The sequence below is a fragment of the Phoca vitulina genome, unplaced genomic scaffold, assembly GCF_004348235.1.
Source record: "Phoca vitulina isolate PV1807 unplaced genomic scaffold, GSC_HSeal_1.0 scaffold24, whole genome shotgun sequence".
Lineage (NCBI taxonomy): Eukaryota > Metazoa > Chordata > Mammalia > Carnivora > Phocidae > Phoca > Phoca vitulina.
In genome coordinates this window covers 18,065,975-18,090,617 of record NW_022589727.1, presented here as the reverse complement: position 1 = coordinate 18,090,617, position 24,643 = coordinate 18,065,975, and the positions used below count along the sequence as shown (strand labels likewise).

The 24,643-nt window shown below is 40.3% G+C and overlaps 1 protein-coding gene across 1 annotated transcript in view; it reads left to right on the top strand.

Annotated features, from left to right (window-relative positions):
- TTC39C (tetratricopeptide repeat domain 39C) overlaps positions 1 to 24,643 on the top strand; it is a 104,819-nt gene that overhangs the window by 35,175 nt on the left and 45,001 nt on the right. Inside the window, exons 2-6 of the mRNA XM_032421175.1 lie at positions 8,049 to 8,097; positions 10,129 to 10,257; positions 12,687 to 12,801; positions 21,493 to 21,847; positions 23,624 to 23,792. Coding sequence (XP_032277066.1) covers positions 8,049 to 8,097; positions 10,129 to 10,257; positions 12,687 to 12,801; positions 21,493 to 21,847; positions 23,624 to 23,792 — 817 coding nt within the window. The remainder of the gene's footprint in view (positions 1 to 8,048; positions 8,098 to 10,128; positions 10,258 to 12,686; positions 12,802 to 21,492; positions 21,848 to 23,623; positions 23,793 to 24,643) is intronic.

Genomic DNA, 24,643 nt, shown 5'->3' with positions numbered 1-24,643 from the left:
CTGACCCTAGCCCCTGGGAAGCACCATTATACTTCCTGTCTCTCTGAATTGAACGACTGAGAATACCTCATGTAAGTGGAATCATACAGTACTTTTTTGTGACTGCCCTATTTCATGTAGCATAACATCGTCATAACTCATCTGTGTTGCAGCATGAGTCAGAGTTTCCTTTTTAAGACTGAATAATATTCCATTGTATGTGTATGCCTCATTTTGTGTACATTTTGTTTATCCATTCATGTGCTTTAGTGGTTATTGTGAATAACAGTGCTAGAACATGGGCATACAAACATCTGTTTGCATTCCTGATTTCAGTGCTTTGGGACATACACCCAGAGGCAGAATTGCTGGGCCACAGGATAATTTCATGTCTGATGTTTTAAGGAACTGCCATTCTGTTTTCCACAGTGCCTGCACAATTTTACACCCCCACCCACAGTGCCCAAGGGTTCCCATTTGTCCACATCCTCATTAACACTTTCATTTTCTTTCTTTCATCATAGCCATCCTAATGGATGTAAGGTGGTATTTCATTATGGTTCTGATTTGTATTTCTCCAATGATCAGTGATACTGAGCATCTTTTCATGTACTTACTGGCTGTTTGTATATCTTCTTTGGAGAAATGTCTTTTAATTAGGTTGTCTTTTGTTGTTGTTGACTCATAGGAGTTACTTTTATAGTCTAGATATTAACCCCTTACCAGATAGATAATTTGCAAGTATTTTCTCCCATTCTGTGGGTTGCAGTTGCCTTTTCACTGTTGATCATGTCCTTTGATGTACAGTTTTTATTTTGATACAGTCCAGTTTATTTTTTTACTTTTGTTGCCTGTGCCTTTGGTGTCCTATCCAAGAAATCATTTCCAGATCCAATGTCATGAAGCTTTCCCCCTATGTAGACAGTTTTTTAAACAGATTTTTTTCTATCCTGGATAATGCTGCAGTGAATGGCTTTATGCACTTAGGTTTTTTTCTTCTGTTGGCACTGTTTACTTTCAGAGAGAAAAATGAAGTACTGAACCAATGTTGTCCCATTAGAGCCCATGGAGACACGAGATATCACTTGTCTTGTTAGCAAAATTTTGTTTCTGAAGGCAAGGAGAGCAGCATCTACAGAAGCATTCAATACCTTAATTGCTCCTATCGTTCTTTGGAACTGTGATTTTTTTTTTTTTTTAAAGAGAAGGGGAAAGAAGAGGGAGGAAGAGCAGAGAGGCAGAGGGAGAGAGAATCTTAAGCAGGCTCCACGCCCAGCTTGGAGCCCGACGCAGGGCTTGATCTCATGACCTGAGCCGAAATCAACAGTCAGATGCTTAACCGAGCCAGCCAGGTGCCCCAAGGGACTGTGATTTTTTAAAATGGCATGGGTCACATGAGCAGCCTGGATCACAGAAAAGGCACAGTCCCCTTAAAGAGCAACAGGGAGTGAATTTATGTGATTATTTCTTTGACCCTCAATCTGGGATCTTGGGGCTGCAATGAAAGGTGAAGTTGATTGCCATGGCTGATTAGCTTCAGGTGGTCCTGGATCACCTTTTTTACACACAAAGTCCAATCTTCCTGCACATTTGAAGGGGAGAAAAGTCCTTTTGGAGAATTCTTCTAAGAGCTCAATGTTACATAAATATAGAACATTTTCACAAAAATCAAAAGTTTAAAAAATTCCAGCCATTTGCCTCTGTGTTAGGAGGTTAAAATCCTGTTTGAAAAAGCATTTTCTGTTAGGGACTGACTTATAGTAATTATGCCCAAATGGAAAAAATACTCTTTTGAAAATCAGATGCATACATTATCTTCTGCTATATTTCAGGGAACAAAATTTTCATTATCCCAGGTTTTAATATCCTAGAGAAATGTGTTTTAAACTTTGGCAGTGTTGATGAATTGAGGAAAAGATGATCAGTTGCTCCTTGGTATTTGCAACAGGTTTTCTGCCTTTGGGAGTCTCCATATACAGAGAGAAAAATCTAGAGCCATTTTATTTTTACTGGTGGTTCATTTTCAAAAACCAAACAGTGGCAATGACCATAATAAGACTTCTCATCAAAAAGGATTCCAGGGGTGCCTGGGTGGCTCAGTAGGTTAAGCGTCTGCCTTCGGCTCAGGTCATGATCCCAGGGTCCTGGGATCAAGCCCCACATAGGGGCTCCCTGCTTAGCGGGGAGCCTGCTTCTGTCTCTCTCTCTCTGTTCTCCATCCATCCCTCCAGCTCGTCTCTCTTTCTCTCTCTCTCAAATACATAAAATCTTAAAAAAAAAAAAAAATTCCAAAAGACCTCTTTTGCAGAGGATTTTGATTTGTTTGCTTTTTAACTTTTTATTTTGAAAATATCCTACATCTTCTTAAGTACATAAAATAGTATAATCAATTCCCATTTTTTGGTCAGCCAGCCTTAGGAATTAAGACATGGCCAATCATGTTTTATCTATACTTCTCACTTTTAATACTCTTACCTCAGTTTGTATATGAGGCAAGTCCCAGTCATCATTTCATCTGTAAATACTTTCATAAACATCTCTAAAAATTAGTTTTTAAAATGTAGCCATACCTAATAAATTAATAATTCATCAATCTAATCAAATGCCTTCAATGATCATTTATCTGATTTTTTTCTCTTTAATTTTTTCTTTTTCATAAGGAAAAGCTTACATACAGTGAAGAATGTATACATGTGTAAACACCACAGTATAACTACTTAAGCCCAGACAAAGTTATAGGATGTTTCCAGCATTCCAGCATCTTCCCTTGAGCTCCTCCTCAGTCAGTAATTATCCCCTCTGAAGACAGAGGTCAGAACAGTAGTTTTGAACTTCATATCAACTGAATCATATAATCTTGTGTCTGGCTTTTTTCACTCAACATTGTCTATGAAATTGATTCATGTTATACTTAGCAGGAGCTGTTCTTTCTCGTAGCTGTGGACTGTTCTGTTTCATTGAATGAATATACTGCAATTATTTGATCATTCTACTGGTTCCAGTTTGAGGTTACTGTGAATAGTACTATTAACATGCCATACATATCTTTTGTGGGCATAATAATAATTCAGTTCTGGGGTGTGTGTGTGTGTGTGTGTGTGTGTACGATATATATATATATCAAACAGTGAAGTTACTGGATCACAGGGTAGGCATGTGTTTAGCTTTAGTAGATATTGCTAAGCAGTGTGTGAGAGTTCCAGGTGCTCCACATTCTCATTAACACTTGGTAGTGTTAGTCCTTGCAAGTATGGCCAATCTGATAAGAGTATAGTGGCATCTCATTGTGGTTTTAATTTGTATTTCTCTGATAACCAGTGCTTTTCAACACTTTTTAATATGCTTATTGACTTTTAAGATACCCTCTTTTGTTAAGTGCCTGTTAAAGACTTTTGCCCATTTTTACTGGGTTGACGTTTTTTATTCGTGGGAATTCTTTACATATTCTGAGGATGAGCTTTTTGTTGGATAAATATATTTAACTATCTTTTCCTAGTCTGTGATTTGTCTTTTGTAATCTCTAATGAGTGAACAGGAATTCTTAGTTTTAATTGTATTTTTCTTTTCCATGTAGATTTTAGAATCAACTTTTCAATACACACACACACACACACACACACACACACACACCCAGGATTTTGCTTTGGATTGCATTTAAGTTATAGTTCAGTTTAAGAGAAATTAACATTGTAGCAATATTGAATTCCAACCCACAAGAATTGTATATCTCTGTATTGAGATTCGTGATTCTCAGGCAGGCTCGGTTTACTCCCGGAGGACATTTGGCAATGTCTGGAGACATTTTTGTTGTCACATCTGTGGTGGAAGAATGGCTGTGTGTTACTGGCAACTTGTAGATAGAGGATAGGGATGCTGCCCAACATCTACAAATCCTAGGACAGCCTCCACAAGAAAAAATTATCTGACCCAAAATGTTAAGAAACCCTGATTTAGGTCTTTATTTTTTTTTTTTTAGTAATGTTTTGAGTTTTCAGTGTGACAATATTGCACATCTTTGTTAGATTTATCCTTAGATACTTAGTGATTTGGTGCTATTGTGATTTTTCGTTTCATATTCTAATTGTTACTGGTTTGTAGATTGTGTGTGTGTGTGTGTGTGTGTGTATGTATTGTTTGATGTGTCTGTGTCTTTAAGTGTCTGTTGTATTTTGTACCTTTTATTTTGGAGATTCCATTTCAGTACCCCCCCCCATATACTTTTTTATTGTCATTGAAGAAACTAGGATTTTTGTCCTGTAGAGTTTTCCACAGCTTGGATATTGCTGATCATATCAGTGTGGTGGTGGTTAATATGTTCCCTTGTCTCTATGGTCATTTCCCATATCCATTACTTCATTGGGAGCTGCAAAATGAAACACTGATTCTATCTTTTGCTTTTCATTTATTATCCCAGGATATTTTTGTAAAAAGACTGCCCTCCCACCCACCTAATTCATTACTGAGTCCCTAGAGAAAGACAGGATAAATGCTTATTCCTTCTCTTTTTTTAAATCCTTTTCCAAAATAATGAATTCGTTCCTTAGGATCTTTCATAGACAACCAGAGAGGGTTTGTTTTGTTTTTAAATTAAAAGTACTATTATGAACTTACAGTTTAACCATATTTGATGTTTCAATCCATTGCTGTTTTTACCTTCATTAGGGATTAAATTGTTCCATATTTGCATAGTGGGAACCTCTTAAGACACTAATATAACTTTTAAGTTTCCTTGCTTTCTGCTATAACAAGATATTCCAGGCTCTTCTCGAACATTTCTTATCCCTGACCTGGAATCAGTCATTTCTTCAAGGAGCCACGGTCCCTTTTACCTAATGTATTTAGAGAAGGTGTTAGGCATTCTCAGGGCTACCGGCGGTGTTATTTCTAGGCTTTTTCAGTAGACAGAAAATATGTATTTTTTAAAGATGAGTTCCTATTCTAGGCTATAAGATTTTTAATTAACTTCATTCTTTTTCCTCTTCACAAAGCCCTGAGTCCCAACAAACACCATCATACCTACATGTTGCTTTATCACAAATTACATCCCCAGCAGCCTTAGAATGACAATACCAAGTTGACTGGTGAGAATATGATTACGGGAAACAAATTTTTTTTGCCATTTTCTGGGGTCTGTTTTTAAGGGTATTTCATAATAAAAGTGCACTGTTAGATTATTGTGTTCTAACATCACTTGGAATAATTCTGTGTGGTTATTTTACCAACTGGATTTGCATTAATTTTTAGGGGTTGCATTATTAAAATTTGGTATTATCATGTGCAATATTTACATGGTTCCAATGTCTAATCCACAGAGAAGCTTTGTTTCTACCCTTGTTTCTTCTTCCCTATTCCTTCTCTCACCTTGTAGTATCCATTTTTTTAAATGATAGGTTATTCCACCATTTTTTTCAATATTAGCAAATATGTATATATTTCTGTACTTATATCCTCTCTTCTTTTAAATAAGGGAGGTTTTTACCAGGTGGTCTATTTCACTTGTCCTCACCTCTGTTCTTATAGATCTTCTGGTATTTTGTGTTTCGGTTCTAACGCTTACTTTTATACTCAGTCTTTATATAATACCCTCAACTCCCCTCCAGTTTGGGTCATTGTTTATTGGTTCCAATATGAGCATATTGAGGTGAGCTAGGAGCCTCTTCCTTCTCCTTCCTTAGCTTCGGTTTTAAAGTAATGAGACTTGTACTCTTTGGGAACATTTCCAAATCCCCTGAATGAGTAAGTTTTATGTAGAAACACATCTGTGGGCCAAAATGATCAAGATGACGTAAGTTAACGTAGGCTTAAAAAGTCAAGTGAGCCTTGTTAAATTCTTAAAACAACAGGTCTTGTGCAGGATATGAGAGGGTGTGTATTTATTGATCAGTTTATTGTGCTGGGTACACTGTCAAATGTACCAGATGCTGTGGGGTTTGTGGAGACTGTACATCAGGGAGGTAAGAGTGTTCCCACTGGGCTGGTTTTTCACCCACGATGGTATGTGAACTACTGAGGGCCAGGCTAGGATACCATGAATAATTAATAGTTGGCTCCCAGACACCCAATTTTAGTCCAAAACAAGAAGCACATGTGGCAACACCAGGCCCTAGTTTCAACTCCTTTCATTTTTCAGACGGCAAAGTGGCTAACATGTAAGCAAGGAAAGGGGAAGGCCATACTCGTCAGCACTTGACTGAAATGTGTTTGTTCCTAAAAGGCAGGGCTCTGTCTTTCATTCCTTCACTGATGCGTATTTGTTGAAAGCCTGTTGTGTGTAAGGCATGATAAGGGATAAGAAGCAGAAAATAACATTCTAGAAGGGACACTGATAGGCAAACCAAATTAGGTTGGGAGCCTATAATGGTATGTCCATGCAGAGCCGTGGGCTGGGAAAATTGCCATCTGCTCTGCTGCATTGTGGGGGGAAAGCTTACTTGGCAGTGGGCTCGAGATGTGCTGCTTGAGCTTGGTTTATGGATGTGAATGCTAGTAGGGGATACATCACTAATGAGTTGACCTTCCTACGTTTTTTCTTGTTGGTTTAGTATCCTATTAGGTGGGGGTAAACAAATTATTATTCATTGTAGAATTTAAATAAGTACTAAATAGATGGGGAAGAATGTAGCAGAAAGTTAATATTCCAAATAAATCAGGTTCCTTACTGCCCTTCCGCTTCCTCCCACCTTCCTCCTTCCCTGCTCCCTCCACTCACTCCCCTGCCCAACCCCCTGCCTCCAAGAGGAAAATGGATGTACATACTGTTTGACTCAGTAACGCAATCTCTAGCCATTTATCCCAAGAATATATTTGGACATGCCTGAGAAGATACATGTACAAAGATATTCATCTGATACATACATTGGATATATGCATGTATGTACATATATACATTCAAATGTGCATGTTCCCTGCCCCCCCCACCCCGAAACACACATTCGCTTTGGACACAAACTAAATTTCCTGTAGGGGATTGACTAAATGCATTGTTCTCTCCTTTTTTAGAATGACCATATGTTATCTTACATAATTAAAAAATCAGTAAAGTTATTTTCTTTAAGAAGGCATTTACCACTTGTTTTCTCTTTTAGTGAAATTTACAGAAATTTAGAATTTGTACTGGTTGTGAATTTGAAGTGGAAAGTTTATATTCCTGTATTCCTTGGATTGGTATTAGTTTGATTTGGTTTCTGTTTGGCTTACATATGTAATTTCATAATGACTGTATTACAGTGGTGGAGTGTCTGACACTAAGGCGCCTTTTTGCGGGGGGTGGGGGGAGGTGGGCAGCGAAGCAGGGTTTGTTGAGCAATAGCAAAGTGATAGTACAAAGCTCCTGAGGAGGGAGGGGACCCAAGAGTGTTGCCCTAGTGAGGCATTCTTAAAGTTCTTTAGATGGAATTAATGAACTTTCAAGGTTGGCTCCATGGTAGAAACCCTTTGATCTACATTAAAAATGATATTTTATGTGTGCAAAGTTTTGAACATGTTTTGCATTTTTAAGATGAATATTAATCATCTTCCTTTGGCCACATGTGTGCAGATGTCAGGTTGGTTTACTAAAGCAGTCTCTGTTATCATTTGATTTTCTTGTGTGCCTTGCTTTGAAGAATCAGCCAGGTTCTATTTTGGCAGACAGACCTGTGAACCTCCTTGCCTCCAACATTTTTCTTAGGATAATTTCTTTTTTCTTTCTCTCTCTTTTTTTTTTTTTTTTTTTTTTGAGAGAAGCCAAGAGAGAGGAGGGAAGGGGCAGAGGGAGAGGGAGAGAGAATCTCAAGCAGGCTCCACTCCCAGCATGGAGCCTGATACAGGGCTTGATCTCACAACCCTGAGTTCGTGACCTGAGCTGAAATCAGGAGTCGGACACTTAACTGATTAAGCCACCCAGGTGCCCCTTTCTTAGGGTAATTTAATCAGCTTTAAGACTTTACTGTCTGTCCAATTATTAGGAATATATAGTGATCCTGGGGCGCCTGGGTGGCTCAGTCGTTAAGAAATATATAGTGATCCTAATATATCAAATGTTTATAAAAGTATATATTAAAAATATTTTTACTTTGTTTCCTTAACAGAAATCATAGCCCATTAATGAGTTTTGGAGCCAGCTTCGTCAGTTTCTTGGTAAGTTAGTATGGGAAGAGGTATTGGCGTGAAGGAAACAAGTATATAAAGTATGTCTTAGAGTTACTAGCTGTATGGATACAGATCTTCTTTTTTTTAAAGATTTATTTATTTTAGAGAGAGTGTGCACAGGGTGGGGGGTGTGGGGCAGAGGGAGAAGGAGAGAGAGAATCTTAAGTAGACTACCCACAGAACACAGAGCCCGATGCGGGGCTCGATCTCATGACCCTGAGATCATGACCTGAGCCGAAATCAAGAGTCGGGTACTTAACCAACTGAGCCACCCAGGTGCCCCTATAGATATAGATCTTTTAGCATTTAAAAGTGTAGTAAAGTTTTGCCTATTAGCCAACACCTATGAGACATCCTTTTTCCCTTAATTTAAAAAATAAAATGCTAATACCTTCCAGAGAATTGTTTTTCCCAATCAAAAAAATTTTTTAAATAAAAATAAAATTGCAGAGGCCTTCCCAAAAAATAAAACTGAGATTAAAAAAAAAAAAAAAAGGCCAGACTTTGGATACTAAAGGTTTTGCTCTAAAATTATTGAATAAATGTGGACTGGGAAGCAAGTTTAAATCAGCAGAGTTGAAATTTATTAGTTACTATTATATTTTTAAATATTAGTATTTAGGAATTGAAGGAATAGGTTGCAGTTATGTGTTTAAAGAAAATTCGGCAATGTAAAAAATCGGATGCTTTTTTTTCTAGAAATATGTATAACATCACACAAACCACTTTCAAACACATAATTAAAAAAAAACACTCATAGAATGGTATAATAGCAAATTGTGTGTGTGTGTGTGTGTACATATTTATAATCAGTATGTGTAGAGACCGAGTGAAGTAAAATAGAGAAAGCATTTAAATGATTTCAGATCTAGGAAGATCTCTGCAAACCAGCCTGTCCTGTGCCGGCTGGCTCTCCGTGCCCAACCTCAGGTACCCGGCCAGCTTCTGGTGGCACGGACTTTCATTCAAGCTATTTATTTCCTCCTCTCGCCGGGGAATACAACACTAATTTTTAAGCCTTGCCATTTACAAGAAAACACAGCATCCGACTTTAAGGAAAACAGTACTCTGTGGGAATCACAACATGATTACCTGGTTCACTACAAAGGCAGGGAGGGAGACCCAGCCAAAGCTTGGCTGGTGGAGGAGGAAGGTGGGGAGGGAGGCTGTGACAGGTCTGGGATCTGCTTGGAAAGCAAGTGTGGCAGGGGGCTTGGGCAAAGGTGGCAGTGGTCTGGCTTGGCTACAAGGGGAGAGTATATTGGAGTCCTACCAAGGAGACCTAGAATGCCAAGGGGAGGGCTTGCCGAATGGATAGGGCATGGTAGAGAGCTCGCTACGAAGAGCTCATTAGGTCCTTCCAAGAACCAGGTGTCTCTGTCTCTGCCCCGGCAGCCCATTCATAACCTCAGAAACCTCCGTGCCACTGTTCAAAGTAGCAGGTTTTCAGCAGAGAAGGATTGCCCCTACCCACTCAGATGTGGCCTGGAAAACTCCACCAGGCTGCCAGTGGAATTTTTCACTGTGGACGGTGTGATATGAGTTCCAAATAAGGGAACCCCTTGGAATTGCTGTCCCTGAAAAGACTGACGCTTTTCAAGGTGAACCTACTAGCGATTCTGTACAGTACTTGATGGGGCCGGGGGTCCACGTGTGGGGAGAATGAACTTTTCAGTGAGACACTGCTATAAAAACTGAATGAAGTGGACCAATCAGAAATTATGCAGGGCTTTGGTTACTGTGTTCCATAACAACTAAAAAGGTCCTGGAACAGTAACTGTGAGAATGTTTACTACCCTGTATTTTTTCGTGTAGGTGTGATAGAGGTATATTCTTATTTCATATTGAGATTATAGTTCTTGGAAATGATTAGGGTATCCTGTAACATTCTTTTACTTGCGACAAATAAAATTTGAATGTTTTTTTTTCTTCCTAATTTGGGATTTTGTTGTATTAAATCGCCTAAATTTTCAGACACTTACGGATTCATTCCTTCTTTCCTTATTTCTTTCTTGGAAGAACGCCATGATGACATTTGAGGAAGAAAAAATGCAGTTGGCGTGTGATGACTTAAAGACGACAGAGAAACTGTGTGAAAGCGAAGAGGCTGGAGTAATTGAAACCATCAAGAATAAAATTAAGAAGAATGTAAGCACTATGTCTTTAGGTTGTGAATGGAGTGCCACTGACGTAGGGCATTGCTCCTTTACTTGGTTTTCAATATTTCAGATATGACTGAAAGCACTACATGTTTCTTATGGCTTTTGATTAAGTAAAATGTATTTTTTTAAAAACAATGGAACCCTACCCCCACCTGCTTGTCTGTCATTAAAACCATTCAGTGCATTAATTCTTTTGCTGTCTTAAGATTATCTTCTTCCATAATGGGCCACATGCTAAGAGCTTTTGTAATGAGGCTTTCATGTATCTGTAATTCAGATATGTGGCATTTTGGCATTACTGAGGAATTCAGCTATTTACCTAATTTTTCCTTACCAGCCTTTGGTTACACATAAAGTCACAATAACATTGTAATTCACTTTTCCTGATTTTGCTTTCATCTTCCAGTGCGAAAGTCTAGTCTTTGGGAAGACCTCCTTCTACCCCTGATGTTTCTGGAGTGCCCAGAGGTCTCCCTTCTGTTACCTGTTGAACTGACAAACCTGTCTTTGGGTTATAGTCCTCAAAAGCTGCCCATCTTTTCTTCAGCTAGTTTGTGTCCAGGTTGCTGCACCTCTGCTCTTGCTGATGGTGTCCACCGTGAGGAAGCCACTGTTGGGCCAAAAGTACAGTCTCCTGATGCTCCAGAAGGGCCGGAGCTTTCCTTGCTGGCTCCTTCTGCAAACCCTGCATCTGATCAGTGACGGAGTCCTGTTGCCTCTCATGCGCTTCTCTCCCCACTCCTGCCATGTCCTTAGGTCAGCCACCATCCCCATTTGCCTGCAACAACTCTCACTGTTCTTGAATTCATTCTCCATAATACAGTCTCTAAAATGCAAATAATAGGTTGCTGGCTTCATTTTCGGTGTCCCTACCCCACCCTTGCCATTACATTACACCTTGCCGAACTCCTTACTGTGGCTGACTTGGCACTTCCTTTTCCTCTGCCTAGAACATTCTCCTCCCTCTGGACCTGGTTCCTACACTTTCTTGAGTTCTTTCTAGATCATTTACTCCAAGGACTCTTGCCTGAGCCCCAAAGCTGTGTTGAGTAGGTTTCCTCCTTGTCCCCATAGTACCCTGTACTCAACCCTTCAGAGCACTCACTACGTTACATGGTAATGAAGTCAGCGTTCCCTCATTAGACTATAAGTTATTTGTTTGTTTTCTGTATCTAATTCCATGCCTAACCACCTATGTTAGGAATTAACACTGGTAATGGGTCTTTGCAATTTAAAAAAGCATTTTCACATACAGTACCTCATTAGCCCTTCCAACAACCCGACACAGTAGATGTTATTACAAAGAACCAGGAGCATCAATAGACTGACATTTGCCTAAGCAAAGTAATGAGTTCTGGGACTACATTTGCAACAATAGTGACCATAATAGATTATGCTAATGTAGAAAAAAGGAAAACAGTTCATTCTTTTGTGTCTACTATATATGCTGTTGTCGTATTTGCAAAGATCCTATCTTTTTTTTTTTTTTTAAGATTTTATTTATTTATTTGACAGAGACACAGGAAGAGAGGGAACAGAAGCAGGGGGAGTGGGAGAGGGAGAAGCAGGCTTCCCGCTGAGCAGGGAGCCCGATGTGGGGCTTGATCCCAGGACCCTGAGATCATGACCTGAGCTGAAGGCAGACGCTTAACGACTGAGCCACCCAGGCGCCCCATAGATCCTATCATTTCTTACATCACTGTGAAAGCCTATGAAAACTATTTAGCTTATCTTGTTCAAGTTCACTTTGTATTAAGAATGCAGTATTCTATTTTGGGGTAAATTTTTTTCACTTACAAACATTCTTTAGCATAAGGACCAACATTTTATAAAAAGTGGGTTTTTTAATTTTATGTTTTGCTTCTTTTATAGAGGTAGTCACCTTAGAGGTATAGCTTAAATTCTGAGTTCAGTTTGTGGTTCATTCAAACCTATTTTATCCTTAAGTAAAATGTAATCAGTTTTCGACCCTCACATCTCTGTGTGCACAGAAGTTACGAACCCCAGTGTTCATCCTATATGAATGAAGGTAGATGGCTGCAAAGTGGCTTTTCGGGTTATCTATTTTGGGGGATGTTTTCTACCTTTAGTGGTTTTTATTTTGGATAAGTAACAACTTAAACTGTTTCAAAAAAGGTAAACCTCTAAATTTTCGTGTTGACTTTCATGGTTTCCCATGAGCTTCATTGTTCTCGCTTAGGATATTTGTCTTTGAGTTACAATGTTCTTCATCGTATGGTTAACAAAACAGAGCCAGATCTCATGGGAATATGGTATAAATTTGGTCTTGGCTTTTAGTGCCCTGTTTCACAGTTCCTACGTGAAATTATTTTGCACAGTAAAGTAATGGTGGTTTGGATGGAGTCTTGTTCTTGTGTGTGGTTGATCAATGTGTACTTTCCTTCCACCAAACAGGTTGATGTCCGAAAATCTGCCCCCTCTATGGTTGATCGGCTTCAGAGGCAGATAATCATAGCCGATTGTCAAGTTTATCTGGCTGTGCTCTCGTTTGTGAAACAAGAATTGTCAGGTATGCCAAAGCATTACTTTTAATGGCTTTCAAAATTCAGTGGGCACGATAAGTAATGCCCCCCCCCTTTTTTTTTTTACAATGCCTTGTATTTCAGTCTTTGAAAATATGTGGCACCTCTTTGGGGCATGATACTGAGTTTTACTTAGGAAATTGGAACCACAAGTGCCTAATGCGTGTTTAGGGGAGTAGTTTTAGACTTGAAGTCAGTGTTTCACAGATAATTCTGTCATAGTTAGAGAAATTACCAGTGCCAGATAGATAGATCTACTTTTCCTTTGTGAGAATCAAGTTGTGAATAACCTTTAAAGTGAAATATAACTGGTTTAAGTTAAATTTTTCAGGAAATTGTTATTGAGGGCCTGAATGGGTACCAAATATTTCCTAAAGTACTTGAATGACCTACATTTGAACAACCTTGAGTAAGGGCTGTCAACTAATTTCTTAGTTTGTCCAAGACTGTTGTTTTCCAGGATTCTGTAGCTTTGATATCTTGTGAGCTACAGACTCAAATCGAGTCTTTAACAGCTTCTGGAAGACTGTCTAACACAGACACCAGTTCTTTAGCTTATGTGGGTATCGGTCTGATACTGCCAGGAAAAATTTGCTGCTTTGGCAGATAGGATTTACTTGGGAAAAATGAAAATTCCAAAAGGAAATCAACTAAAACTCACAACCACAAAAGCATTTCCTTCCAAACCTTAACTGAAGCAGGGTCTGTTGCTGCTGAGTTACAGCGTACACTACGCTTTCTAGCCCGCCGGGCACTGGTTTTTCTCTCCCTTCTCTTTCTACTGTCTCTTCCTCTCTCCCTCCCTCTACCTCATCCTTGAGGATGCTTTGTTTCCGTTTGGCTCAAGTCAGACATGCAGCTTAACTTTTATTTTGACCTCCAAGATTTGGACTTACTAGAATTTATCCTTCTTTTAAAATATGTTGGCCTTTTGCTTTGGGTCCGCTGTCCTATGTTTTTCTCTCTAATCCTCCTCTTGGGACTTGCCTAATACTTACATGGTTGAGGGCTCATAGCTGGTGTGAAATATCTGTGAAGTTTCCCACTTGAAGTTCTCCATTCATGTATATATTAAAAGTGGCAGAGCTGTCAGACTTCTTGGGTCAAGATAGGAGCTCTGGCATTTTCTGTGTTTCTTGTATTCCTTTTTTTCTGATACTCAAGAGGGACTTTAGAGGAGCTAATTTTAGCTATTAGGAGAAAATCTCTGTCTAGAGAGAAGGATAAGTCCAATGTAGTTTAAAGTTTGGGGAATCAGGATAAAGGGCATCTGGGAATTCTTTGTGTTAATCTTACAACTCTTCTGTAAGTCAAAGTATATAAAAATTGTAAAAGTTAGTATATCCTTCATTTGCTCATTCGTGGGTCTATTTGACAAATAATTACTGATGATGTGCTAAGCACTGTGTTACGTGAGCAATACAAGCTATGCTCCCTGCCCTCATGAAACTTAGAGTCATCAATTCGTGCTGTTTATTTCTAAAATTATTATTCTGGTTAAGAATTACTGAACATTGTTATAGAAAACTTGGAAAATAGAGAAGGGTGAAAAAGAAAGCAAGTCATGTCTTATCTTACCACTTGGAGAAATTACTCTTTAATGCTAATGTCTAATGTTCTATGTTCTCCATATCTCTTTTACAAAATGGAATCTATAGTGCTTTGTATCCAACTTTTCCCTCTTAGATTGTATTTTACATATTTTCTCTGTTACTCAGTTTCAAAATACTAAATAGTAACAGTAGTTTTTCATATGAATGTGCCATGATTTATTTAACCAATTCCCTTTGGTTAAAGAACCAATGTTCTTTGCTTTGCCTTTTTTGTTGTTGTTGTTGATATTAGTGAGGTCAACCTATTTTTATATTTTGTTAATTGTATTTCTTTCATAAATTGCTGCCTTAGCCTTTTCCCATTCTCCTAATAGGTTGATATTAATCAATTACTTAATCCTATTTATCATGGATTTTGAACAGTGCTCTTGGTTTTTCCTGAAGCCATATAATTTACTGAACAAATACTGATATTGAAATGAAATTCTGACAGACATAAATATACACAGTGGTCATTTGCTTTATGAATATCTCCTTATTTGTTTCAAACAAACATAACCAAAAAGGCTCTTCATTAGCCTTTTAGAAGTTTTTAAACTCTAAAAAACTTACTTTGTGGGAATCCATTTCTTTTTTTTTTTTTTAAGATTTATTCATTTGAGAGAGCATGAGCTGAGGGGCAGAGGGAGAGGGAGAAGCAGGCTCGGTCCCAGAACCCCGAGACCATGACCTGAGCCAAAGGCAGACACTTAAATGACTGAGCCACCCAGGTGCCCCCGGAATAAATTTCTTAGAAAACGACTTTTTTTTTTTAAGATTTTATTTATTTATTTGACAGAGAGAGAGAGAGAGAGCCAGAGAGCACAAGCAGGGGGAGGGGCAGAGGGAGAGGGAGAAGCAGGGTCCCCACTGAGCAAGGGGCTCAACTTGGGGGGGGGGGGAGGATCGCTCCCAGGACCCCTAAATCATGACCACCAACTGAACCACCCAGGCGTCCCCCTTAGAAAACTTTCTTGATGGTTAATTTTCTTGGGGAAAAGCTGCCTTCTTGGAGATGTTTGTTATAGGTGCCCCTCCCCCACCCCGAGTGGGTGGTGCCGAAGTGGGTGGGGGCGCACACACTCACCTGAGCTCCAGGTAGGGATGAGTCTGTGAATTTGTAAACGCTTCATACTTGTAAAAGAACTCCTGTGCTTTCTCTCATTTGAACTTCTTTGTAATGAATTATCCCATCATCTTTTTAATTTACTCTGTTGTCCAGGGCTGCTTGTTTGCTTTTTTTTCCCAATGAACAGATATTCATTACTTTCATAACAAAAAGAAGCTCTTTTTAAAACCTATTTTATGGCGCTTGCCCACCTCATTTGTTTCCTTTCCTTCCTTTTAGACTTGAGGATAGGCCCTATGTTGTACTCACCTGTGTGTTCGTGGCATGACGTAGGCTCGATACGTGGTCCTCAGATGAGTTTGCTTGCTGGCTTTCACAGGTGAGGCAGCTGAGGCTGCATGTTGGATCAGGTTGGACAGTTGACACAGCTTGTTAGTGACGACAGAACCCGGGCCGGAGCCATGGGTTTCTTGTTTCATACCGGAATTCCCAGTGTCCTCACCGTTTTCCCGTCGCCTCAGCCTGGTTCCATGGGCCCGCGCCCTCTGAGAGGCCGGGCCGCCCTGCGGTGCTCGCTCGCTCTCAGGCCGACCCCCGGCGCTCGCCCCTGGCATCATCGTGCCACAGGCTGCCATTGATGCACCTGCTTCTCCAGGCCGTGTTCTCTGTGTTCCGTTGGAGCCATCTTCCTCAGGCTCGTTAGACCTGTGCTTTAAACACTCAGCTGTTGTACGTCTCCTACAAGGGGAAGTTTGAATTCCTTCCTCAGGTGGCCTGTGCGAACCTGCCTGCCTTCCCAGCCCCGCAGCCGGCTAAGCCGAGCTCCTAGCCCTTCCCTGAATGCCCTGTGCTTGCCTCCTGCCCTTGTGTGTGCTACCCTCTCAGTTGGGAAGGGCCCTCAGCCCCTTTCTTTTTCTCTTGCCTATCCAGGTGCATCCCAGGCCAGCTTCCTTCATGCATTCCTTCCTCACTTCATCGTCTGCCCTTTGCTGTTCTCCATGTATTCTGTGGCTCGTCAGAGCATTCATCACATAGTAATACAAATGTTTATGCACATGTCTGCCCACGGTATTTGACTGTAATCTCCTTGAGGGCAGCAACAGTGGCCACCTGCTGTCTTTTCTGCCCACACTTACTGAGCTCCTACTTTGCATCCCACACTGTGGGGTGATAGGCGCCAGGGCTCAGAGGTGAGTGGGATGTAGCTCTTGCCCTGAGGGGACTGCAGGTTTAGTAGAGGAGAAGCAGGAATGCATCAATTCTAATTCAGGGTCATACTTCACCCACTAGACGTGTAAGTTAGTCACAGATTGGGTGCACAGGGAGTGAGCAGTTGGGAAACTCTGAGGAGGGAAGATGAAGGACGATCCTGAGCAGGGTGATAAAGAACCGGAAGTCCATTTTCCCCTCTATGTCCTTGGCACCTGCTGCGCTGTTCCCTAGCACATGGTGGGTGTATAATATGTGAATTGAAGGGATGAAGGAGGGGTGGTGCCATTCAGGAAAAAGTGGCTCAACACTGAGCCCCAAGAATAGTTGAGATTGGAAAAGTTGAGTCTTTCAGAAGTCTTTTAGAAGTGAAAAGAAACCCATTTTTCTCCCGAAGTCTTATGTGGGTTATAAAAAAGGTAAGCCTGAACTAGTCTCTCATTATAGGGTTAACCAGCCTCATCTAGGACAAGTGAACAGACAGAATGCTATGGTAGAAGATCCCACCAGATACAATCCCCTGCTGAAAAGTCTCTAAGATTTATCGCAACATCAATTAGTATGACTTGGTATTTTCACTTTCTAGACAATTCTTGCCCTTTCCTGGGAAGGCCTCCCACTCCCTGCCCCCACCCCCATGCCACACTTCCCTTAATGGGGACAAAGTTTCCTCTCTCCCCTACATCTCTCAGCTGACTGAGGCTGGCCCTAAAAAGGGAGGGCAAATGGTCTGTGGTTTTCTGCTGTCTCCAAAAGCATAGAGAGCAGTGGCTGCCTGATTTATATTTGACCTTTCAGAGGAGCCATATGGAAGGCTGTGCAGGATGTGAGGCTCTTGAATACTGTTTCTCTACCTTTTGGGAAAATGTGTGCTCATTAGCTGCATTGCTGTAGCTTCAAGGCGGCGGAGGGTCCCCCCTGCAGGAGCTGCGGCGCTTCTGCCGTGGGGCACGCGTCCAGCTCTGCGGGATCCTCACTCAGCCTTTGCTCCGTAGGCAGGGTCCGGCTGTGCTCAGATGTTTTGGTCACAGCATTTGGGACAGGGAAGTAGGGTGAGAGTCCTGGGGAAGCTGTGTCTCTGAGCTTAGAAAGTAGCAAAAACAAAATCTTTCCCTACATGCATGCTAACTTTGTCTTGCACAAATTACAGTCTTCGACTTAGTCGAAACTTTGGGTTCTACTTACCCGGCTCAAATTAAAGGTGTTAAAACTTGTTACGACAGATTTTAACATATGCCTTTAAACATTGGCACCTAAACTCCTCTCTTAGGCAAGAAAAGAAAGACATGTGGAATTACATTTTTATTTTATAAAAATAGGGTTTTTACCATTGTCATTTTTTGTTGACGGAGTCTGTGCAGTTGGCACTGATGGATTTTGACATTTGCTTCTATTCTTACCATTCTCTGCTATGACTCTTCACCTGAGATCTGGATTACTAACACTGCAGGTCTCCTCACCCCCAATCTTAGAAGTGGCCTGCTGCTTCTGTGCATGTCCTTAGTTGGACATCAGGGGGCCCCCATAACCCGAGCATGCCATCCCTGTGTCCCCTTTGGCCTGTGTCCCCTGTTGGACTCTGGCTCTGAACAGCTTGCTCACCTGTTCCTTCATACTCACACTCGTGTTCCTCGCTCCTGGAATGTTGCCTCTGCCTAGATGGAAGCTCTGCTTCCTGAATGAAGCCTCAGCAGCCTGGAAATGCAGGAGAAAATGGAATTAAACTTTTTCCTTAAGATTTCCAGTTAGGCCTGGGGGGGAGGAGGGAGTAAAGTTTTCTACTGAAATCCTGCAATACTTATTCTGCACTAATTCATTTACATATTCATTACATAGAAAAATTTAGTGACAAAAAGGAAATAAAGAAAAACTCACCCATCATCCCTACATGATTTGTTTTCATTTTTCTCCATAGGACCCCAGTGGGGCACATAAACAAACACATAAGATATATACAGTCTTATGCACTTATTTTTTTTATTTATTTTTCAGTTTTATTGTGGGCATTTGAAGGGCTGAGATTATGTCTTCTGGTCCTTTTGTATCCCTCAGTTGCCAAGCACAGTGCTAGGCACATGATAGGAACATAATAGCTAATTAACATTTTTAGAGTTTTGCGAGTTTTCTTTTTTTCATTTTTTAAATCTGTAGCCAGTGTTTTCCTCTTTATTAGATCCCAGTTGGTTTTGTGTTTCTTTTCTCTTTCTCTGTTTTTCTATTCAGCGTTGGGCTTTTTGGATCATAACTGAGCTTCCAGTTTGTGGGCATACTGAATCAACCTGAGTGCTTTGTTAGCATACAGGTTTCAGGATTTTCTCCAACCTTTCGTTTTCCCGCAGTACTTCCATTTAGAAGGGAAGAGTCATTGTGCCTCTTACAGCTGGGATCTGTATCTTACTTCCCTTTGATTCTCCTAGAACTGTGCCTGAAATGTAATATTTGCTCAGTAAGTATTTTTGTTAAATTGGAGCGCCTGGGTGGCTCAGTTGGTTAAGCCTCTGACTCTTGATTTTGACTCAAGTCATGATCTCAGGGATGTGAGATCAAGCCCTGCATTGGGCTTTGTGCTGGGCGTGGATTCTCTCTCTCCCTTCGCCCCTCCCCCTGCTCACGCTCTCTCTCTCTCTCTCTCACTCTCTCTCTCTCTCAAAAAAAAAAAAATTTTTTTTTGTTAAATTGAACTAAATGTGTATTCAAATGTGTATTACTTGTATAACTTTTATACAGTTATAAAAATAGTTCCCTTAAATTAAGCTTTTGTTTGTTCATCCTCTCTTACAGTAAGTATTCTTTTCAGTGAACTTAGTCTACAGGACATTAACAATCTAGAACTTGGAACTTGTGGGATGGTTGTGTTTTGAATTGTGATCCCATAGGAGATATGGTTATCATTTGTCAAGAAATTGATACAGTTAAGTAAAATATTAGCTTGATTAAATTTTAGCTTGATTCCATGGATTGAGGATCCTTAAGACCCTCAGGTGCAGTGATTTTCCAGGAGGACTCCATATATAATCATGCTCATGGCTGTGATTTGTTATAGCAAAAGATACAAAGCAAAACAACCAAAGGGAAATGATGCATGGGATGACGTCCAGGAAAACTCAGGCACAAGTGACCCAAAGTTTTCTCCCAGTGGAGTTGCATAGGACATGCTTAATTCTCTGGGCAGTGAGTTTTGTTCTCAATCGAGAAGCTTGTTAGAGAGCAGCACCCAGACTTTTTGTTGGGGGCTGACCATGCGTAGATATACCCTTGTCTTGCACGTACCCAAATTCCAGGCCCCAGGAGGAAAGCATAGGTGTTCAACATAAAACATACTACTTCTACAAGCAGGGTGGTAGGCACAGTGAGCCACTCTTATCAGTTCTGAGAATGCTGGGAACCCTCCCAAGTCCAAGTTCACAGACCCCAGCCAAAGGCCAGTCTTGTAAGCAGGCCTTTCAAAGGCTAGCAGTAGGCCCGCTCTGGTAGGTCTTTTCTGTATATACCGTGTGTTCTTAGATCACTCTTAGGGATTAGACTTTTATAAATCAGATTTTATGTTACGTATTTTCTGTAATTTAAAAATAACTTTTTACGGACTTCTTTTTCTGCTGTCTAAAGGGCCTGGAAACCCAGGACAGCTCATTTTGTTTTCCATTGGTGCATTGGGCTCAGATGACTGGTCCCATATTGGTAACAGTGCTGAGTGTATAAGCTCTTTTCTGCAGAAAATTCCCTATAGAAGATCTTTCCTCAAAAGTATGGTGATGATACACTCAGATGAGCACAGATAAATCAGCTGCCCCTTCCCTTCTCCATCAGAAGGTGTAAGTGTTCACAGGAGGAGAGGGTGAGGCAGGACCTGTGGGCTTGTGTGAGAGGGGCCAGTGGAGCCTGGAACTGGTGGGTCAATCCCATGTCGTATCTGTGAAATCTCTTTCAGAGACTATGAGGGCTGTGTTAAAAATTGGTCTGACGGGAAATCATGGAAGCAGCTTTATAAATAACAGCTTCTCACCTCTGGTGTGAAGTAGCTTCTTTTTGCCACCTTCCTTCACTGGATCTGTCTAGATGTAGGCTGGGACAGGGGATGAGTGTCATCCTCATAGACCAAATAACGCCATCCTAAGTAAGGTGCGCTGAAGCCACACAGTAGGCATTAGATACAGATGAATGGGGGATAGTTTGCATTTCTGCATTTAACACCGATGACTTACACCTTAATAAACTGCCCATTTGTTCACTCAGTAAGTACAAATTCATCCTTTTTGTTTGCTTGTTTTATTTTTTGGCAAGTTGCCATGCATGATGCTGGGGTGTGCTTTTAGCAGTGAATTAGACGTAAAACTTGCTCTTTCGGAGGAACGAAACACGGGGTAGACAAACGTAAGAGTTCTAAAAGAGGTTTATCAGTGAAGTTGCCATGGTAGTTCAGAAAAACACGGTGGAGGTTCATGTTTCACGGAGCACGTGAACAGAAGTCGGGTTCACGTGATGCTTGCAGGCTGGTCATCACGCATTTAGTCTTGCGGTGTATATCATCTACTGCGTCCCAGCTTGTGTATGAGGGGCTTGATAGAACAGTGAACCAAAAAAGATACGTGGTTCTTGCCGAGTGGTCATCCAGTGTAGTAAAGGGAAACAAATAAGGAATTTAAGCCCTCTGCAGAAAACAAGGTGCAATGGGAGATGGTCATTTTTATTGTGTGTTTGTTTTTTTTTAATTTTTGCTTGAATTTCAGGTCATTCTTCAATATCCCTTATCAACACAGAAAATTATTTTGAATGCTTATTTTTCTCATGCTTTCTCCCCTTCTCTGTAGCCTATATAAAAGGTGGGTGGATCCTTAGGAAAGCCTGGAAGATTTACAATAAATGCTATCTGGACATCAGTGCCCTTCAGGAGCTGTATCAGAAGAAGCTAACTGAAGAGCCTTTGACTTCTGACGCTGCAAATGATAATCACATTGTGGCTGAAGGGGTGTCTGAGGAGTCTCTAAACAGACTGAAAGGTGCTGTTAGCTTTGGATATGGCCTTTTTCACCTTTGCATATCCATGGTGCCCCCCAACCTGCTCAAAATCATCAACCTGCTGGGTTTTCCTGGAGACCGCCTGCAAGGGCTTTCTTCACTGATGTATGCAAGCGAAAGTAAGGACATGAAGGCCCCTTTAGCTACGTGAGTAGCTGTATTGCAATGCTTTGGTAGATAATATAGTGTTGAAAGTAAGTAAACGACAATCAAAGCCTTTAAAGGAAACTTCAGGTAAATAGCTTCATTGGTTGACGTGATGCCATGCGTTATGTCTTTTAATGCAACCCTGAGAACTGCATTTTTGGTGGTATTTATAAGCTGACTTTGGAGCTGACGTTAAGGAGAGCAGGACATTGTTCCTGACTCTCATGAGTCCTGTATTATTTTAAACAGGTAAAATGATCACCTTTTTCAACCTCAAATGATTTTATAAGCAGTTTTTGTGACCTTGACCACAGTCACTGAGATTCATGATCCTGATTTTTGAATTTTTTAAGGAATAGGAATTCGATAAGCCTTTTTGGTGATTTTAAAATTTTTATTCTTACAGAGAATCTTGATACTGCGTAATTTTCTTTGATCCTGGTTGGTTCATTGGTCTCTCATATGTGACTTGGATATTTTGTGCTGGTCAACTAAATTGAGTCATGTTAATCTAAATTGAGTCATGTTAGAGTAAACTGAAATGACAGTTATTTAAATAGGAGTGTGGAGAAGCTGGTATAACTCTCCAGAGCAAGGATTCACCGTCTCCTCCATCGGTTAAAAACAGTGTGATTTTTTTTTTTTTTCCAGTCTGGTAAATATCTACCATTTGCAATTTGAGTAATTTTACCAGACTCTAGATGTCCTTTGACATTACACTACTTACCAGTTTTTCCAAAAAATGTTGGTATCACAAAGAACTTTAGTAAGCTCTGTTTCTACTCCTATCAAGATTGAGGAATTTGGATATTCACTCTTAATCCGTTGGTAGCTATTAAAAAGATCATTAAATTTTCATTTCAAAAATATCTGTGCCTCCCCAAAGTCATTAAATTACATAAACAGTGGTATTTTAATTTGATTTAACAGTTTTGTAACATGTGATAATTTGTCTATTTATATCTTAGTATTTTCTGGAAAGAAATGAATTGGTAATGTAAATTAGTGTGATCTCCAGAAGAGAACCAATTTTATAAACATGCTAGAAGCGTGCATTTACGTAATAATATTTGATGTGTTGGTGAAACATTTTTGTCTATTCATTAAAGCAGATCCTAATGAATCTATTTTAGTTATCGAGTTTATTTAACATGGTATTTTTCTTGAAAGGATGAGTTTGAAGTAAGGGAATTTTAAGTAATTATTTGTTTTTCAAATTGAGCATCCTCAAAGGCCAGAGAAAGAGCCTTTTTTCTGGTTCTCTTACTTATTTTAACCCATTTTAGTATAATTTGTGTCTGTGGTTCCCATATTTAAATTTGAATTCTGGGGCTTACACTCTAACTTTGTGAACACAAGAGAAAACAGCATTTTCCTTTTGCAAAAAAGTAATGCTTTTATTATCAGGGGACAGTAAATTCATGGTAACCAGTTACTGTTTCTGATTGGTGCATTGATGAGTGAAGTTCAGAATTCAGAGATTTACATCAGTCCATACTTTCAAGAGCCATCTGGAAGTTTCGGAAAAGCTAGTTGCTTTTATCATATTGTTCTCCTGTCACCTGATGGGAGTGTGCTGATTTATATGCTGTGCCAAAGTGTCAGTTTTCCCAAATATTGATAATATGGAGAAAGATACTCTGAATTTACTTCTTCAAAGACTGCATAGTAAGCTTTTTGGAAAGAGAGTGTTCTGGAAGAGCACCTACTGAGTTTTTAAAAAGTAGAACCACTATAAGAAAAGTCTTGCTCAACATTTCTTTCCCTCTTCTTTAGATTGGCTCTGCTCTGGTATCATACTGTAGTCCGTCCGTTTTTTGCCTTGGACGGCAGTGATAACAAAGCAGGCCTGGACGAAGCGAAGGAAATTCTTCTCAAAAAAGAAGCTGCTTATCCAAATTCTTCCCTCTTCATGTTTTTCAAGGGACGCATACAACGATTAGAGGTACTGTGCCTTCCGCATGTTTTTAAATAAAGCCTTCTGTGGGTCAGATCTTAATTCTCACTCCGGGTACTCCTGTCAAAATGAGCCCAAATGTCATTGGGCCAAGGAACGTTTGGTTCTTGTGCTTTTCGCTGCACTGTTGCTACAAAAGCCTCTTCCAGGAACCCAGGATGTTAGTCAGTAACCTTCTGTTCGGGAGATGTGGGCGAGGAAGGGGGGTGAACTCTCTCCCGGGTAATTAGACAAGATTGGCGTACTTGGAGCATGAGCACATGTCTTCGTTGAAGAACACAAAATACGATCCTTTTCCTTTTCTGGAGTTACTAATAATCTGTTTCTAAATTTTCATCTTGGTTAACAATTGATTTATGATTAAGTTACTGTGTGAAATAGCAAGGGCCCCATCAGCTTTGAAACACTATAGCTTTTGTGGCTTTTTCACGGGCTTCCTTTGGGCCAATCCTGTGCCAGGCGCTTTATTCACGATATCCCATTTAATCCCCAGAGGAACCCTGGGACATAGATACAAAATGTCATCTGCGTTTTATAGAAAAAGGGATCTGTTATGCCAGGTGCACCAGCAGCTTGCAGAGAATCATTGCAAGCTTTCTACAACCTCTGTCCTCCAGGTAACCCGGTGCTCTGCAGCACAGTTGATTCTAGAAGTCAGCCCCCAAGAAACGCCATGAGTGCATTTGAAGATTTTTGCCTGGGAATGCTTTTGCGAGCACAGGGATGATTTATTCATTAATTTTTTTTGTTGGCAACAGAGTGTATATTACTTCTCGAATAATTCCTTTCCCTCGTGAAGTGCCTCCTTAAATCCGAGGACTCCTCACCTTTATATATCG